The sequence below is a fragment of the Cnephaeus nilssonii genome (assembly GCF_951640355.1).
Source record: "Cnephaeus nilssonii genome assembly, chromosome: 2".
In the NCBI taxonomy this organism is placed as follows: domain Eukaryota; kingdom Metazoa; phylum Chordata; class Mammalia; order Chiroptera; family Vespertilionidae; genus Cnephaeus; species Cnephaeus nilssonii.
In genome coordinates, this window is record NC_137073.1 from 70,666,218 (window position 1) to 70,686,195 (window position 19,978).

The 19,978-nt window shown below is 42.8% G+C and overlaps 2 protein-coding genes across 2 annotated transcripts in view; one reads left to right on the forward strand and one right to left on the reverse strand.

Moving 5' to 3' along the window:
• The window catches only part of LOC307111282 (V-type proton ATPase subunit S1-like protein), a 41,611-nt gene extending 33,917 nt beyond the window's left edge, over window positions 1-7,694 (reverse strand). The window contains exon 1 of the mRNA XM_079791069.1: window positions 7,534-7,694. The gene's annotated coding sequence lies outside the window, so the exon portion shown is untranslated. The remainder of the gene's footprint in view (window positions 1-7,533) is intronic.
• Window positions 7,695-7,883: 189 nt separating this feature from the next.
• Window positions 7,884-9,703, forward strand: RPS23 (ribosomal protein S23). The gene is made up of 4 exons (XM_079791079.1): window positions 7,884-7,983; window positions 8,444-8,603; window positions 9,266-9,386; window positions 9,509-9,703. The coding sequence occupies exons 1-4, from the start codon at window positions 7,980-7,982 to the stop codon at window positions 9,653-9,655; spliced, it is 432 nt and encodes a 143-aa protein (XP_079647205.1). The 5' UTR covers window positions 7,884-7,979; the 3' UTR covers window positions 9,656-9,703.
• The last annotated feature ends 10,275 nt before the right edge of the window (window positions 9,704-19,978 follow it).

The window sequence follows — 19,978 nt, forward strand, 5'->3', positions numbered from 1 at the left end:
TTTAGAATGGAAGTCACAGTTAAGAAGTGATTGTTTGAGAATAGCTCATCTTGTGACTTTGGAGGAAAAAAGCAGTAACAAAAAATGCTAATATGATAGCTTGCAGGCTGTAAAGCACTAAGGGTATCACCTGCCTGGCATGGTACCTGCCTGCTCAGATGCTGAGCAGTGGGTTTCATTACAGGAGAGAAAAACCCTGAGTTTCCAAGGCTATAAGCAAACCTGCTGTTTGCTACCAAGGAAGATATCATTTCTACCTGTCAACTGTTCACTATACAAACATCCTAAAGATATTCCAGAACAAGGAGCAATTAAGTGATTCACTCACAAGATATGAAGAAAATGCACAGGCACATGTAAAATATCCCCTCAGCAATCTCCATAAGAGAACAGGAAGTTATATATGCATGCTGCCTTCTTTCTGACCTAAAATACCTTATGTTTGCTTCCTTTTCTGATTTACCATATATTGCTAAATGAAATGTTACCTGGAAGTTTGAATATAAAAATCTATCTTCCCATAATCATATTAAATTATGTTCTCATGGGGGAAATATTTGCCTTAAGGAGCATTTAGCATTTGCCAGACCATCTATCTCTATTCATCCAATTATTCTCAGACTGAAAAATAATATTAGTCAATTGTTCAAATGAATTATAAAGGTCTTTGCACACTGATTCAAATTCCAAATCCATCCCCCTCCTACAAAACCCTGCACGACATGGCCCTCGCTGGTCTCTCTCGCCTCATTTTATGCCAGCCCTTCTCCCCACCATGCTCCAGCACTGGCTGGCACTCAGCTTTTCAACCCCCTCCACATGCCAAGCTTTTTTGCACATCAGTGGCTCTGCTCTAACTTTCCCTGCATTCTCTTCACTATCACCATAATATGTATCACTACTTGTACTGAGACATTTATTTTCCTGTTGCTTATTTACAGTGCATTTTCTCACCAGAAGACCTGGCTCCTTGAGGGCAGGGATTGTGTCTAAGTAACTGAAATAAACCTAGAGGCTAAGCTGGTGCTCAATAAAAGGTACTGAATAATGTCACATAATTAATTACCACTTCCTGCCTCATGATTATGACTCCCAGGGCCTAAATATTTAGGCAACTGTAACTAGAAAAATCAACTAACTCAAGTATTCCATCAAATCCAGTAGTTCGGCCCTAACTGGTTTGGCTTAGCTGATAGAGCATCGGCCTGCAGACTGAAGAATCGGGGTTTGATTCTGGTCAAGGGCACATGCCTGGCTGTGGGCTCGATCCCCAGTAGGGGTGTGCAGGAGGCAGCTGGTCAGTGATCCTCTCTCATCATTGATGTTTCTATCTCTCTCTCCCTCTCCCTGTCTGAAATCAATAAAAAAATATTTTTTAAAAATTCAGTAGTTTGAAAATGCAAACGGACAAAACTCAAGTTACATCAGTTCATTAGCAAACTACCACAGTATGTGTACTTCTTGTTCCTTATTGGAGGGTATGACTCTGTGATGGTTAATTTTATGTATTAAGTTGACTGGGCCAGGAGCTGCCCATATATTTGGTTAAACATTATCTGGGAGTGTTTCTGGGTGTTTCTCAATGAGATTAATATTTGCATCAGTAGACTACGTGAAACAGATTGCACTCCCCAATGTGAGTGGGCCTCATCCAATCCACTGGAAGTCTGAATAGGACAAAAAGATGGAGTAAGGGAGACTTTACTCTCTTTACCTGTCCTGGAACAGGAACATCAGTCTTCTCCTGCCTTCAAACTCAAACTAAGACTGGAACCACACCCTCAGCTCTCCCGAGTCTCAGCTTGCTGACTGTAGATTTGGGACTTCTCAGCCTCTATAATTGCATGAGCCAATTCCTATATAATGAATGAACAAATGGATGGATGGATGGGTAGATGAATGGATGGATGAATGGATATATAAATAAATATGTATCTCCTATTATTTCTTTTTCTCTGGAGAATTTAGACTAATGGAGACTCTTTTTTCTTTTTCTTTTTTTTTTTTTTGTGGTGCAGATTCTATATCAAAGTTCACAGCCTAACTGCTGCCATGATTTCTACCAATTTTCATCAAATCAACTTCTGAGTTGATTAGAACCAAGTTAGTAAATGAAATACTTATAAGTGCTTTTGATTTAAATATTAATGCTTCTTACTTTAGATTTCCTTTTGACTTCTTGGAACATGGATAATGTATCAACTTAGTGGCACATATTTACATTCCTGGCTCTCAAGCTAAACTGAGATAGGAAGCCTATTCTTTCATAAATTTGTCCATTAGACAAACATTCATTGTCATGTGCTAGATGTCAGGAATACAAGGTAAAAAAAGACCCAGTCCTAGCCCCCAAGAAGCTCCCAGCCCAATGATGTGTAGAAATGTGAACACATAATTGTTGGTTGAACACCTTTAGGATGTTTCACCTAGCAAACCAGTGACCTTCACTTCATGAGGTCAGTGTGCATCCCTTGGTGCTGGGATCTATGAGCTACTATAGTGCCCTTCTAATAATTTGGCTTTTGTTCTTAACACAGCTTAAAGTAAGTTCTTTTACTTGTAGTACAAAAAGGACCTTTATTGAAAGGGATTTCTAGATAACAAATTTGGTGTAATGATAGAGGCATGGACTGGAAGGGAGGTTTGTGGGACAGGGAGAACCTAACAGAACTGGGTCCTAGGAAGAAAGAGGCCTCCACCACTCTCAAAAATGCTCTCACCCAGTATCTCCTGGTTTCCCACCTCAACAGACAGGAATCAGAGTTAAAATTCACTAAAACAAAATTTGTATTGAGAATATATGCTATCTGATGTTACCCTACACTTTAAGCCATCATTTATAAGAAGAGCAATATGAATTCTTTGGACAAAAATTAATTAGCACACTTAATTTCAAAGAGAGCAATGTGTCCAACTACTTAGTAAAAATCCAAGATGTTGTGTGCTAAATAATTAAATTTGGAAAATTTAACTTAAAACCTTAAGTAAGTTTTAAAAGTGGCACATGAACATATTATTTGTAGTGTTAAAAATGATACCTATAAACTGGTTACAGATTCATTCATTTGTGTTATTTTCATAATTAGTAAGGACTGCTAGGAACAAAATAAAAAGATAATGGTTTAAACCTGTGGAAAAATTATTCCTGTCCAGAACACCTCATTTCTTTTCTTCCTTCCTTATTCTATTTTCTCACTCCTACTTTTTCTCTCTTGTAGTATAAAACACTCAAAAGTTTTCATTTACTTTTATTGTTTTTAAATTTATATATTATAATTTACATATTACATTTAAATAATCTATCCTACCTAATAAAATAGTAATATGCAAATTGACCGCACCTTCGCTACGCCTAAGCCACGCTCACCATCCAAAGCCACTCCCACCAGCCAATCAGGGCAAGTATGCAAATTACCCAACAAAGATGGCGGTTAATTTGCATACGCTGAGGGAGGGAGGAGTGAAGACTGAAGACAACTTAGAAGGAAGATGGAGGAAAAGCGGAAAGCAAGATGGCTGCCAGAGGGAAAGCCCGGGCAGGGCGGGGCGGAGTAGGGCGGAGCGGGGCGGGTGGCAGCGGCGCGTGGGTGCAGGCGCGGCGGCTGCAACAGCGGCGGCAGCGGCAGCGCATGCGGCCGCAGCGGCCGCTTGCAGGATTTTTCCTGCAAATGGGCTACTAGTATATATATAAAAAGCCTAATATGCTAATTGTCGCTCCGACCATTTGACTGGTCTACCAGTCACTATGATGCGTACTGACCACTAGGAGATAGATGCTCTGACTGGTAGGTTAGCTTGCTGCTGGGGTCCAGCCAATCAGGACTGGGCGAGATAGGCCGGACACGCCCTGGAGCCAACCTCCCCCAGTCCCTCCCCTGCCGGCCAATTTCCTGCGGTCCCTCCCTGGCCTCTAAAATATTTCTTCTAATTAATTTCCTTTTAATGTGCACAAATCTGTGCACCAGGCCTCTAGTCTAGAAATAATCCTGGTGAATTTTCATTTTACTGAGGAATGCAAAGGCTAAAAGAGTGACCTCCAGCCATTCCTCATCACCATAGATCAATTAGTCCCCACTGACCTCACTGACAGAACAGATCTGGCCTGTCTACCAGATTCTTAAACCTCTCCAGAAAATGAGATGCTAAAACATAATATTCCAGGAAGTAACAGTATCTTTCTTTTCCTAGTGAGAAAAAATTATCTTTAATTTCTTATAACTCAAAGTTCCCTGCTGAAATAGAAGCCTATGTTCTTTTGTTTGGTTCTCAGCCAAGTTAGAGAAGACCTGAGGAATAACTTAATATGCATATTAAAATAACTCCCGGGAACTTCACATAGGATATCAAAGAACAGCATTGTCAAGCCCCCCTAGATCCTACACAGAAGTTTAATTATAATAACAAGGATTTTAAAGATCAGGCCTGAATATTAGTAAGATTATATGGCACTACATACATATTTCTTTAGTTCCACCTTGGAATAGATATGAGAAGAAATAACCACTGTACCAAAAAGTAGCGAAAATGAGAAGATAAGAGATCTCATTCATTTTGGATAGAGGAAAAATTATGTTTAATAATTTAATCAGGTAAAATGAAGCACTCAATATTCATCACTAGTAGTTATACAGAGCATGTAATCATGGGTCTTACCCTCACTGCTTCTTCTTCCTCACTTAAAGCTGTTATTTTAACTTCCTGTCACATTTCCATAGCAACTAATGCCTCAATTTTTACAGCTACAGCACAAGGAATTATTTCTAACTATTCTAAAGGCTCCAATATCAATTGTCAACGTTGTTAAAACTTTTGGCTATCCTTCGGAAAAGCTAGCTTCTCCCCTATACAGCGTGAAGGCATCACCCTTAGCCTAAACATCCCCATCAACTGGTCTAATTTCAAAATATCAATCTTTCTTCTTAGTTGACAGGGGTAGGCTCTGAGAGAAATCAAATAATAATACCCTACTGCCCCACCTGAGTGCTAAACCAACAGAAATAAAACTAAGGGTAAGATAAGTGGAGAAGCAAATATCACCTTCGTTACTGTGGAAGGCCAGAATGGAGGGCAAAGTTCAGTGCAGGAACAAGATGGATTGTAACTGAACCCCTTTCCCCGGAAGATAGACATGGCAGACTATTCTGGAAGGACTGGACTCTCCATAGGGAAGAGAAGCCTGCCCCAGGAGAACCAGGAAAAACGCACTCAGTGGGCAAGCTGGGTCCCCACAAGGAAATAAAGAAGAGCTTCCTCAATTCATCACAGATGTCACCCCTCCTCACCTGGCTTGGAATGAGTCAACTGGCAGAGAAATAAGGAGTTACACTAATTTAAATCCTTCTACTTGGAAGGAAACACTAGGAAAGAGGGAAACTTGTTCTCCTTCCTGCCCCTCCCCCAACATTTCAAGAACTACAAACAGTATTCTTTGGGGACAAGGTGTCTACTGGTTTCCATATACTTCTAGTAACCCATGGACATGCAAATTATAATAAGAATACTTTATTCTTGCCCTGGCTGGTGTGGCTCAGTTGGCTAGTGTTATCCCGGACACCTGACTAGATCCTACCCCAAACCCTGTTAAAATCCAACTCTCCATCTACCCAGTCACTACACTGAATGAACCTGAAGAAGATACAAAACCATGCTGATTTATGTAACTTCATAGCTAGTTTCAAACTGGCCCTCAGAACTGTTCAACAATCCCACATTCCTTTGTCAATCTATCTTTTCACATTCCTAGATTAGAAGGCAAAACATATGTTGAAACCTAATTCCTATATGACGGTTTGTTTTTTAATCCTCACCCAAGGACATGATTACCAATTTTTTTTCTTTTAGAGAAAGGGGAGGAGAGAGAGAGAGAAACATTGATAGATATGCACCTTGGTGTGCCCTGACCAGGAATCAAACCCGAAACCTTTTGGTGCACTGGACAATGCTCCAACCAACGGAGTCACACTGGCCAGGGTCAGATGATGGTATTAGAAGGCAAGGCCACGGGGAGGTGACTGGGTCATAATCCCTCATAAATGGGATTATAAAGAGATCCCAATGTGTCAATTATATCTCAATAAAATTTGAAAAAACAAACAAAATAAAAAATAAATAAGAGACACCAGAGAGCTGCCTTGGCCCTTCTACCATTGAGGTTGTAACAAAATGAGAATCATTTATGAACTAAGAAGGGCTCTTAACAGACACTGAATCTGTCAGCACCTTGATCTTGGATTTCCCAGTCTCCAGACTGTAATAAATAAATTCCTGATGTTTATAAGCCATCCAGTCTACGGTAATTTGTTACAGCAACCCAAATCGACTAAGTAACTATACCTCAGCAAAACAGGGGTACTAAAAGTATTTACTTTTCAGTGTTGTGAGAATTAAATGAATTAATGTAAGGCACCTAAAATAGTATGTGTCACAAAGTACTATTTAATGCTAGCATTGTTATCCTAGGCGATGATTTCACATCGTACCTTCTCTCCTCAAACTTCTTTTCCCTGCTCTTTCTCTTCATTGATGACTTTGCTCAAAACAGAAGTTCTACATCTTCCCATGAACAAATCTTCCAATTTACTTAGTTATACTTTGCCTTCGGTACTACGATAGAAAAACTGTTATTATTCCTGAGGTCAACTCCTCCACTTGGGCTCCCCTCTAGTCTACTCAAGGACTTGCTCCTGCAATTATCCTTTCTAAGTGAATTATCTATTTCTTCTTCTCTATTGGGGCAATCCCACCAGCATACGAAAATGCCATAAAACAAACCCATCCTGGCTCCACATCTCTCCTCAGATATAGCCCCTTTCCTCTACACATTACAGAAAAATTCCTTGCAAAAACTGTCTCTAGTTCCGGTCTACACTTCCTTCTCTTTCATCCTCTATTGACTCCACTCCAGTCGCACCTAGCACCACAGCACTCATTCACTGTGCTCCTCCGCCCTGGTCCTTCGGTTCTTGAAAAGCTCCAGCTCATTCTACTTATTGAGAACTCTTCTTCCTGGAAGGATCTACCCACTCTCCTTGCCTAGGGGACTCCCTCTCTTTAGGGATTTCAGCTCAACTGTAGGGTCCACAAAGATGCTTTCTTCAGCGACCCTATCAAGAGTAGCCAATCTCATCCCCACGTTAGCATCACCTTAACCAATTATATTTTCTCTATAGCACCAATTACTATGTAGAATGACCTTGTTTATTTAAAAATATATTGATACATAGTTCCTGCCTTCTCACACCTAGAATATAAACTTTGTAAGAGGAGTAACCTTCACCCCCTTGTTACCTGTTGTATTCCCAATGCCTGGCACAAGAGAAGACAATTTAAAAAAAATAGTTGTGGGATGAACCAAGATCGCAAGAAACTCTTACTCTACAAAACAAAGCGAGATTTAAAGAGTTAATTGAATGACTTGCCCAAGGTCACACAACCAGGAAATGGCAGCTTTGGGGTTTAAGGCCTGGTCTACTTCCAGAGCTTGGGTTTTTAATGACTACATCACATGACTTCACTAAGACTATTTCCATTTACCATGCTGCTTTCGAGCGGGCGTGAAGGCGCAGAGGTCTAAGTTTCCAAACTAGGAGCACGTGGCCCGCACCCCGCGTCCCAGACGCAGACGAGAGCCCCCGCCTTCCTCCCGCCCAGCGCCCCCAAGCCCCGCCCCCGTGGCTTTGCCGACCGCGCCAGTGCCGCACTGTGAGCGGGTCCCTGTTCCTTTTGCCTCGGGCATCCACATAAAAAGAAATAAACACCGATCTAAGTTAGATGCCCCTGGATTTCAAAAAGGTTAGCTAAGACGTAGATTCTGGAAAGCGGTGCACATTTGTCTCTTTCAACTGAGCGGCGCCGGACTCGGGTCAGGCGCGGCGCAGACAGCCGCAGGGGTCCTTGGCGGGGCGGGGCCTGCTCGCGGGGGCTTGTGGCTGCTTCCTGCACAGCCTCTCTCTTTCGCTCAGGCCCGTGGCGCCAGCAGGATGGGTGCGTAGTCCCTGCAGGGTGGAGGGGATCGCACACAGAAGCCGGGAGTTCCCGGGGCAGCGGGCGGTGGGAGCGGAGAGGAGAGGAGGACGCCGGGGGGGGGGGGGGGGGAGGACCGACGAGGGAGGCCGGGGAAACTCCGCGCCCGCAGCCACATGGGCCGAAGCCGAAGCGGCCCGGTGCGGCCCAGGCCGCGGAGCCCGCGGAGTGAGGGGAGTTGGGCGGCCGACGCTGCTGCTGGGCCTGGGCCTGGGCCTGGGGCCTGGGGCCTTTGGGAAGATGCACCCATTGCAGCGCTTGTGCCCATCCCTTAGTTGGTTCCAGGGAAGCTTAAGTTTTGGACCATGTGCCAAGATGGGATGCGAGAGCTTACCGGCTTGTGCAGCTGAGGTTAGTGTCCTAGGAGTTAAGTGTGACTGGGGCGCTTTTACGGGGGAACTAAGGTGACTGTGGTTTTCAGGCAAGTGTCGCGGCCTTCGTACTGCCCGGAAGCTCCGCAGCCACCGGCGCGATCAGAAGTGGCACGATAAACAGTACAAGAAGGCCCACCTGGGCACGGCCCTCAAGGCCAACCCTTTCGGAGGCGCTTCCCACGCCAAGGGGATTGTGCTGGAAAAAGTGTAAGTGCAAGTTCACAGCCTTTTCTTATTTTACTCCGGTAACTCATACATTTAAAGAAGTCGTGGTGTGAACTCCAGGTCTTTGCGTAGCTACAGTATGGTTATTTGAGAGTTGGTAACATGAGGGTTTGGAGGTTAGATGACCAAGGGTTTTAATCCCTTAACATGATTAGCTTGGAGGAATTGGGGTGGGATTGGAGGGGAGAAATAAGGGACAAATCGCAGTATGTGTGGGAACTGTTCTAAGCTGTTGACATCCATGGACTTTTTAATGCAACCAATCACACCTTTCTACTTGAGAAAACGTAAGTTTCTTGACTGAGGTTTACAGCTAAAGTTGAACCACATCACATGAATTTACAGTACTCAACGGTTTTTTTACTTCATAAAACCATAATCTCATATATCCAATCAAATTTAGTAACAGTCAAGTGTTAAATTCAGAATTTCTTGTTTTCGTGTTTTACAACTATAGAGGGGCAGGTGTCTCCAGCTGTGCTAATGACACTAAGACAGGCGATACTTGGTTGAAGTCAGGAATTTACCAATTTAGGAATAGATAGAAAAGGTAGAGACAGTACAATTTGTAATACGTTTTGTGCTTAATGAACTAAAATGGATCCCTTTTCAGAAAATCAACTCTTTTGCTGTTTATGTTTCAGAGGGGTTGAAGCCAAACAGCCAAATTCCGCTATCAGGAAGTGTGTCAGGGTCCAGCTGATCAAGAATGGAAAAAAAATCACAGCCTTTGTACCCAATGATGGTTGTTTGAATTTTATTGAGGTAAGTGCTTTTAAGTCTTTTGTAGCTTCTGTTCCTGGGGCTGTTTCCCCCAGTTATCTTATATGATGAATATTTTTAGTGATTGCTACCGATACCGGAATAAACTGTCATTTTTATTCCAGGAAAATGACGAAGTTCTGGTTGCTGGATTTGGTCGCAAAGGTCATGCTGTTGGTGACATTCCTGGAGTTCGCTTTAAGGTTGTTAAAGTAGCCAATGTGTCTCTTTTGGCCTTATACAAAGGCAAGAAGGAAAGACCAAGATCCTAAGTTTTGATGATGAAATCACAGTAGTAATAAATTTTCATATGCCTAAAATGTTTTTGTGTCTTATTTTCCTTACCACAGACTGTATGTATAACTTACAATTTTAGGAGATTGGGAAAACAGTTAATTCAGAATTCTCTAGAGTAAATGGGATTCATAGCAAAGTTTTCCCCCCATCCATTGAATAAGCAAAATAACAGTAAATTTAAAAAATTGGCCCTAACCGGTTTGGCTCAGTGGATAGAGCGTCGGCCTGCGGACTGAAGCGTCCCAGGTCCGATTCCGGTCAAGGGCATGTACCTTGGTTGCAGGCACATCCCCAATTGGGGGTGTGCAGGAGGCAGCTGATCCGATGTTTCTAACTCTATCCCTCTCCCTTCCTCTCTGTAAAAAAATCAATAAAATATATTTTAAAAAATTGCCCGGCTGGCCTTGCTCAGTGGTTGAGGTTCATCCTATGAACCAGGAGGTCACGGTTCCGATTCCTGATCAAGGCACATGCCAGGGTTTCGGGCCCAATTCCCAGTAGGAGGCAGCCAATCAATCTCCCTCTTTGAAATCAGTAAAAATATATTTTAAAAAATGAATAAACTGGCAGGAATCACCTTGGATACATCTTGGGACCCAATATAAAGACTACCCTCAAGTTGTTCCCTACTCTCATGTTTAGTATCTAAAGGTCAGTATCCATGTAGCTTCCGTGGTTATGACAGCAAATTTTAGGCATTGGATGATTTAATAAAGTTGATTTCAGAAGAAAAGCTTGTTCAAGGGAAGACCAGGTAACAAAGTTGTGGGTCGTGTTTGTCAGTAACTTACAAAGAACAATAAAGGAAGTGAATAGGTAGTAATGGTCAAGCTGGGTTGTGTTTTACTTGTTGAAGCTGGGTGTTGAGTCCATGGGGTTTCATTGCCCATGAGTTGTTTTCAAAATTGTATAGGGGGAAATATGTCTGCAATGAGGCTCATTAGCCTTAAGTCTGAGAAACTGCTATTGGTAGCATTAGTAAATACGGGTTGATTTCTATCTAACCAAAGCCTAGGGTTAGGGCGTTTGAGAAACCCTGTGCCTTTGTTCAAACTTGAATTCCTCATCCAGCTTCAGGAAGTACGTGGCATTTCCCCTGCTGCTCATTTCACACGTTTATCCTGGACAAATGTGTGAGCGGTTATCTATTTCCACAGGAGTGTGGAGAGGCTGGCTTTTTTTTTAACTGACATATTTGACAGCATTGTGTAAATTTATGAGCACCTTGTTAATTTGGTATATTTAAATGTTAAATAGGCTGGCTGTGCTTGGTTTCCATCCAGCACTTCTAGTGTGTGTAGTTAGTTGCCCACAGTATTCCTTTCCAAAGGCTGACCAGATGCTTTGGGATTGGCATACCTGACCCAACCCTGGAGACCCCTGGGCCTCATTCACCTGGCCTGGACCAGAAGAGCCCAGGGAGGGCCACATGTTGGGTTCAAGTGTAGGCGGTGCAGGTAAGTTCACAGGTACTGCCGGAGGGAGGAGGTGTTCCTGACCAGGAGAGGGTAGCAATAACTGCAGCCTCCAGTCCCCTGCAGGTTTGAGACCTTTGTCAACCTGTAAAGAAACATGCCCAGAAGGAAGTAAAACACCCTGCAATGATGGCTCCTACTTGTCTCCGGGATGCACCCGGGACACAAGTCCTATGGCTAAGTGACTGACAAGACACTGAGGACCTGAAGCTTTCAAACAGCAACTGTGCTGCCAAGGAGCCCTTCTCCCTCAGAAGAGGAGGAAATCGGCCCTAGATCACTTCAGTCAGAAGTACCAGCTCCCTCTGCAGGTCCTTACCAGTGATCTGCTTAATTATTTGTGGTACAAGTTATTGACAAATTCTGTTCTCTAGTCTACTCAATGTAGGAGTGTTTGTTCATTTGTTTAAGTTTAGTTTTCTAAAAATTATCACTGTAGTAATTAGAAACAAAAAAATAAGGCCCTGGCCTAGTAGCTCAGCTGGTTAGAGCATCATCCTAATACTCCAAGGTTGCAGGTTTGAACCTGTCAGGGCATATACAAGAATCAACCAATGAATGCATAAATAGGTGGAACAACAAATCAATGTTTCTCTCCCTTTCTAAAGTCAATAAATAAATGGGGAAAATAGAAAAAAATAAAATAAATGGAAAAATAGAACAAGGAGTCATGTTACTTGGTTGGGTTAAAAGTGTAGGACATACTGAGCATACCCACATTTTCAAATAAGTTTAAATGCTAATGAATATATTAAATTTGTTCTTTTAGCAACCAGCTAATGTTTAAATGTGTACAATAGTGGGTAGAGTGAGCCACATAATTTCTTACTTCAATAACAGCTGAGAACAGTTGAAATTTACTTGTTGAAACATTTGTCCATTAAGACTTGCTTTAGAAACAGTGATATGAGATAGTTTTGTCATACCTTTTTTCCCTAATAGCTTTGTTTAGAATTTATTTATCCAGTTTATAATAAGGTTTTTTTCTCTATAGTTAGCAGCTTCAGGTATAAAGCCCCACCCTCAGAAGTAAAAGCAGAGGACAAAACCCAAAATATTTTAACTGCTAAGAATGGAGTAAAAGGACAGAATACAGTAGGTCCTCAGGTTATGTCAGAGATCCGTTCCTACGGCGCGATGTAACATGATTTTCACTGTAAGTCGGAACCCACCTACATAAGCACCTACGTCTCTCACATGGAGCACATACACAGCAGTAATGAAGTGAAACAGTAAAAAGAATTTAAAAGAAAGATAACAATTTCTGACCTTTACTTGTGGTAAATAAATAAAAAACATAAAGCACATATGTATATACGTCGAAATGACGGAACTTTTTTTTTTTTTATAAATAAATGGGAGATGGCAGTGTAACCACAAAACAATGTACGTTGAGTCCGAAGTAACCCAAGGACTGCCTGTATAGCAAATAAAAAGCATTCCGGATGCACTTGTAAAAACAAATATATAATGGCTACAACTTTAAAATGTTTGAACAAATATATATAAAGTTAAGGGGGTTAAATGAAGCAAACATGGCAATAATTGTAATTGCTGATTCTGATTTTAAGTATGTGAGGATTCATTGTACTCTACTTTTGAGTATGTATGAAGTTTCTCATAATAATTCTTTAAATTACATATACATTCTAATTTTTAACTCCATGCTTCCGGTTGTAAAGGAACCAGTACATGGACAATCAGCTCTGACTGGAGGGAAGTGGAGATGTGGGCAATCAATCATGTGGACAATGCACAAGATGAAAAATTAACCCAGCACCACTGAGAAATGTATAACATCGGGAAGGAACAAAGCTGAGAATGCATGCATATTTTAGTAAAACAGGAAGAGAAAAATGTTTGATTCAATAATAAAAGCAAGGTAAAAGGAAATTATTTCCAAAGATTTTAGGAAATGGTAAAACAGGTTGCTGCTGGGAATGTAAATTGGTACAGCCTTGCTGGTGCACAATTTAGCAACATCAAAAGTCTTAAGGCATTCCATATCTTTTGATCTGCTCATTCCTTAATAACAGACCTTTTATTTTTACATACATTATATATGCACTATAGAAAACTTAAAGATAGCAACTGTTCCTGCACACATTTCTGACTGAATTACATTTTGAAAACAAAAAAGCTCTGTGATGGAGGGGTTTTGTCTACTCTACTAACCACCATATCCCTAGCACAGGTCCTGACAATGCAAGAAATAAGTACTCAATGAATTGATGGTAAATGAACAGTGAGGAATTAGGAATAACCTAAAACCCCAACGACAGTAGAGTTATTTGGTACATTTTTATCTAGAAGAAATACTAGTTACTTTAAGTTGCTTTTTTTTTTTTCAAAGAATACTAAATAACATGGAAAAATTTTCCAAATATAATGTTACGTGGGAAAAATCAGGATGTAAAACCAAATACAGAATGATCCTAATTAGATATGTTTAAACTAGTACCAGGAAATATATCAACATTTTAACTGCAGCTTTCCCTGGGTGATATATATACTTAAATAATTTTTAAATTTTCTCCTTCAAATGTTTCTATGGCTTCCAAATTATCTATGAGGACTAAAATCCTTTTCAAAAATGAGCTTTAAGTTTCACAGTCTGTGGATAGATAAGTGGAGCATTTCCAAAAAAGCCACAGTCGCCTAGGTTCACTTCCAGTCCAAATTCCCACTCTCCACCCTCCTAGGTAACTAACCTCTCCTACAAGTCTGGCATGCATCCTTCCAGACCTTTTTTTTTTTTTTTAACCTACATTATATATGCACTATAGAAAACATGTGGTACTGGTGTATTTTTTATATAAAATTGTATTGATTGCACTGTTTACATCTAGGTTTTTTTTCTGTTTTAACTGTTTATGAGCACTGCCTATTTTGATACATGGGATTGAATTCACTCCCCTTAACTGCAATACAGAACCACATTTTATTTAGCCAACTCTCTATTAATAAGCAGGAAAAGGCTGGACAATTCTCTCTCTGAACCTATTGAAGAAAGGGACTGAGGAGACCACATCCCATTCCGCTGCTGGTGTCAGGGGAAAGGAATCTTCTCTAAAGATGGAGTATGTGGCAATTCCCAATGAGGAAAGCAGGCCCTTTCCCGGGGCTCAGTGATGATGCACATAGACAGATCCTCCACGAAGACTGAGTACTACCAAGTGCAGGCACCACACTAAACCCTGAAGATCTGTACACACATGTAAATTACAGTGCACCAACGGCTGTAGATAAGCTGGACTATGATTTCCCCTTAACCTATCAGGGCATGCTTTGTTAAATTTCTCACTGTTACGATTAACAGTGATTTCTGGATACTATTTTAAAGGCTTCAAAATAATCCAAGAAGTCATAGGCTTTATTTGTTCTCATGTAAAGTTAATGAATTGAGGAATAAATGTGAGTTTCCCGTTTTTTAAAAATAATTTACAAAATGGGACTTGATGATCACTTTCTTCTCTAATACAGGATACCTGCAAAAGGGCTATATTACCACTAGGTGTCGCAATTGACAACACAAAGGTTGAATAGAAAGCAAGGGCTTTACTGCTTGCAAGAACACTACCAAATATAAGAATAAAAATGTGAAAGCACTTTTACAGACACGCCCTATAAAAATCCAGGGGAGCAGCTGTGGGGACCTATGTACATATTAAAGTAGCCCAGTGCCAGGTGCACAATAATAAAGTAGTTCATATATCCTTCTAGAACAATCTTCAGCAACCTACTGGTCAGCAATATAAGGAAGTCAGAGGATCTTAGAACTGGAAGGGAGCCTATTTATTAGTTTTCAAATATCCGATTGTTTTCTGGAGTTAGAAATACAGTTCCATCACAACCTAGCGCACACTCATACACACACACACAGGAATGATGTAGTTGAAACCAAAGCTTCGCAAAACAATGACAATAATATCCTTATTTGTGCTTTTTCCTATGTATTTGTGAAATAATAGAAAATACATATATTGATCTCTGCCCCCAGTTCCTGGCACAGAGCTCCTAAAGCCCTTGTAACTTCCTAAGTGATAAGAATACCAGGAGCATCTTTTGTTGTACTATTTGGTCTTTGACTCTAGTTCCTGACACAGCTCCTAAATCCCTTGGAAATTCCCGGGTGGAAGGGGTGACATTTGTTGTAATGAGGTAACTCTTGGTGGGCTCCTGAATAGCTTCAAGTTGGGGGGTGGTCACCAGAAAGACCAAGCTCTTTAGAAGCTTGGAACTTTCCGCCCCATCTGCCATCCTTCGGGAAGGGGACCGGGAATGGCAGTGGAGTGAATGGTCAGACATGCCCTATGTGAAGAAGCCGCCATAAAATCCCCAAAGCGCAGCGTTCAGAGAGATTCCGGGATGGTAAACACACCTCCACGCCAGGAGGGCGATGCACCCCAACTCCATGGGGACAGAGGCTCCTGAATGTGGGGCCCTCTGGACCTTGCCCTACATACCTTTTCACCTTCCTATTTTTCATATTCGATTATTTATTTTCATATTCTATTATTTATTCTATTTTCATATTATTTATCCTATTAATAAAAGCCTATGTGGTCGTCACGGCCTCATGCCATGACACCCTCACGCCCCGGTCACCAGGAGGCTGCTTGCACAGCAGGCGCACGCGGGTGGGCGGGGCTTGATGCTGTGTGCGGGGTGCGGAGGCGGATCCCATGGCTCTGCGCGGTGAAGCCTGGGGGTCCCACGGCTCTGCGTGGCGAGGCCGGAGGTCCCACAGCTCCTTGTGGCGCGGAGGCAGGACCCCTGGCTCCAGCCTACCTCTTTGGGGCAATCCATCGAGGAGCCCAGGTGGGTGGGTGGGGCCTACCTCTTTGGGGCGATCAATCGTGGGGCTCCCGCACTGTGAGAGGGCACAGGCCAGGCTGGGGGACCTCCCCGCCAAGTTCACGAATTTTGTGCACCGGGCCTCTAGTTATATAATAAACTGATAAATATAAGTGTTTCCCTTAGTACTATCAGCCATTCTAGTAAATCATTGTACCCAAGGAGGTGGTCATGGGAACCCCAATTTAAGGCTGATTGGTTAAAAATACAGGTGACAACCTGGGACTTGAGACTGGAGTCTTAGATAGGGGCAGTCTTATGGGATTGAAATCTTGACCTACAAGATCTGACACTGACTCCAGACAGGTAGTGTCAGAACTGACAGAACTGGTGTGTTGCAGGACACCTAGTGGTGTTACAGCATTGTTTGATGTGTGGCAAACCCACACATCTGGTGTCAGAAGTGCTGTGAGCATGGCAGTATTGTGAGAGTAAAGGAGACACCCAGAGTGTTCTTCCCAGACATACTCTATTTCACACACACACACAAAATACTGGTCATAAACCAATAAATTGATTTCACTTCATCTAATGCACTTCCTTCCATTAAGAACCAGAGGCTCAGAGAGTGCAGTGACTTGCCCCAGGTGAAACAGTAAGCCAGGATTTAGGCCTTTTAGGACACCGGCAGGTTCTGTTTTGGAAGGCTCCAGGCAAAACTGAAAAGCGTCCCTGGCATACTCCCAGCCCCTTCTGCACTCCTGTGCCTTCTAAAGCCAGTGGGCTAGTACCTGCTGGTGAGAAAACTGACTCAAGGGTATTATGCTTAGTTATATGAAATAGTCATTTGAAAACTACAGGTTCGTTCTAAAATGCAGATGTGATCACTTTAACTCCTTTACTTGAATATTCCCTCAGTGGCTCTTTGTGGGTTTCAGGCCAAATATAAATTATCAATGTGGCAATAAAGGCTCCTCCAGACCTGGCCCCAGCCCCACGAGCCAGCCTCTCTTTGCCACTTCCCCATCTGCACCTTCACGGGCTCTCCGTTTCTGATGTTGTTCCACTCACATCCTCTGCGAACGTTCCCTCATGCTTGCTTTCCATGCCCTGTCACAGGCTGCATCTTACTGTCCCTGAGTCTTCCCCTGGTCTTCTCCACTGGACTGTGGCATCTCATGAGCCAGGGTCATGTCTTTCTGTTTGCCATCCCTGGCACTTAGTACAGTACTTAGAGGAACTCAGCAAGTATCTGCTGAAGTGAATGCTTGCATATTCTTATTTTCAAATTATAATCCTAAAAAAAATCCCAACTCATTGGAATATCAGCTCCCTGGTTTATATAAAGAGCTGGTTTGACTCTGCAGATCTTCATTTCCTAATATCTTGAGAGTATGAATAAAAACGATCTTGAGAGAAATGGAGGTGAAATCCAGTTTTGAAATATTTTTTTTCTTTATTTTACTACATTTTCATTGAAGGGGTAGATAGTCTTGGGCTTTTAACTTCCAGCTTGTAGGCTAGTTCCCGACGATCAACACAGCCTCTGGTCCTTCCACTGGTCGCTCAATGAACTGGTCCACCCACTCGAATCCCCAGACCCAGCCTTCTTTGGATCACTAATCAGGGACAAACAGCAACTCTTGCCTACATGCCACCTTAGAACATTCCCCAAAAATGGGTCATCACCTTACATTACTTATTACCCATAATTAAGAAAGGAGAGAAATCAGAGTGAAAGGAAGACAATTAAATGCCAATAAGACTTTGTACAGTGAGTAATGCCGGGAGAGCTCTCCCAGCAGGTGGTCAGTGACGGCTCTGTGGAAGACTGAACCTTAGAGGCTAGGTTGAGAATTGGGTAGAGGGATAGGGAAGGAAGCATTTCCAGGTGGGAACAGCATGTGCAAGGGTCATGTGTAAGGATGTGGGCAGAGAATTGCCTGATCTGGAGCCCGTTTGCGTTGGGGAGGAGTCAGGCATGAAATGAGGTGGGAAGGAGGAGGTGTGCTGGGTCCTCCTAGGAGCAGGGGCCAATGAGCCATGGTCCCCCTAACTCCATGTGGCACTGTTGGTTATAAAGCACATCTAGATTGACTCGCCATTTTTATCTCTGTGCCCTTGTTAGGTGAGTGGGATAGCTACTGTAGGCTTTTTTGATAGAAATGGTGAAAGATGACAGAGATTAAGAAAATTGGCCTAAGTCACAAAGGGAGCAGCTAGCCAGACTCACAGATTTCTTTGTATTTCACAGACCCAAGAATTACAGTGGGCCTCACAAGCCACATAGTTAAACGGAGGACCAAAGAGGTGAAGCAACTTTTCCAAGGTCACACAAACAACAGAGATTAGGAGGCTGGCTGGTAGCAGCTTTAACCAGTCTTATTTCTGACTGAAGGGCTTTGCCTTATGTTAGCTGGAGAGGACTCCTAGAGGGAAAATCCTCATCTTCTAGAGAAAGAACTGTTACTTTGACAAAACGAATTTCTTTCCAATGTTGTATAACTGTTGGGATGACAGTCTGCTATATAACTGCATTTTTAAAAATGAAAATTTTTATCAACCAAAAATTAAAATATTTTTTTAAGTGAAAAACAGTCTGAAGGAAACAGCTGCCGAGGAGAGGGATCCATCTGGGGAGGGAGGTCTCCATCACCCCCCTGAAGCACTTCAGAACTTTTTCCTCCACTCATGAATTTTCAGGTCTCCATTAATCAGTTTTTTAAACTTAAACAAATCCTACACACTGGCCCCAAATTGATAGATTACTATCATCTCAGAAACAGCAAAAGATATTTCTAGGCAAGTACATAATCTAGATGATGCATTAATTCCCCCCGCCCCGCCCCCCCCGAATGACCTGCCTTGAGAAATGGCTTGCTGAGAAATCTGTGTTTCCATTAGGGAGAGTGGGGGGGAAATCCCTTGCAGAAGTTGAAAAGATGTTAAGTGGTAAATACCAAAATGCCCAGCAAGCATGTAAGCAGGCTCTCACCCCAGCATGAATATGTGCAGATCAGCATTTTAAATTTTACTTTTAGCTTTCCTAGCAGTTCGAATTAACCCTTTCTCTACTTCCGCCCCCTCTGTGAGCATTCCGCCCTTACCCTACAGACTGGAAGAACTGTCACAGTTCTCTTCCCTTCACCCTGCACCCTACCCGCTCACCCCAGGGGGCCTCCTTGTGAACAACTGCCTCCTGGACTTCCTTACTATCCAGAAGTCTCTCAGGGCAATGGCCAGACACGTGCTAGCAAGTCAGTCCAGCTTGCTGGAGCTACACACAGAATCAGAGGAGGCCTTCCGGGAGACCAAAGCAGTACAGATAAATGCCACACATCCACACCAGGGGTTCCCCAAAGCCAGAGCCTCAGAATCGCCCAGAGAGGTTGTTTCAGGTGGTGGCAGCCAGCATTTATACTTGTAAAACAGCCTCAGTGATTCTAAAGTGTATCCCTCAGCAACAGACACTAAACTAGATGCTCTGAAGAGCCAATTACACTTTTCTCTTAGTTACCAAACAAGCAACTCCCAACCAAAAATTCTTCCAGATTAGATTCATCTTAATACCTTACTGGCTAGTAAACTTACTGACAGACTGGGTGAATAACAATCAAATATAAGAAAGGTGAATCCTACCTAATAATAGACAAATATGCAAATTGACCGCACCTTCACTACGTCCAAGCCACGCCCACCAGCCAAGCCATGCCCACCAACCAATCAAGACGAGTATGCAAATTACCCCAACAAAGATGGCGGCTAATTTGCATATCAAGACAGCGTAGAAAGAAGCCAAGAGCTGCCGAAGGGAGCAAAGCTGCGGAGAAGCAAGCAAGCCGGGGGGAGGAGAAGGGAGGAGCGGAGGCGGGGCCAGGGGAGAAGGGAGGAGAGTGGGGCGGGCTGGCGGAGAAGGCGGCCGGGGGACAAGGGAGGAGCGGAGGCAGGGCCAGGGGACAAGGGAGGAGAGCGGGGCGGGCTGGCGGAGAAGGCGGGCCGGGGCACAAGGGAGGAGCGGAGGCGGGG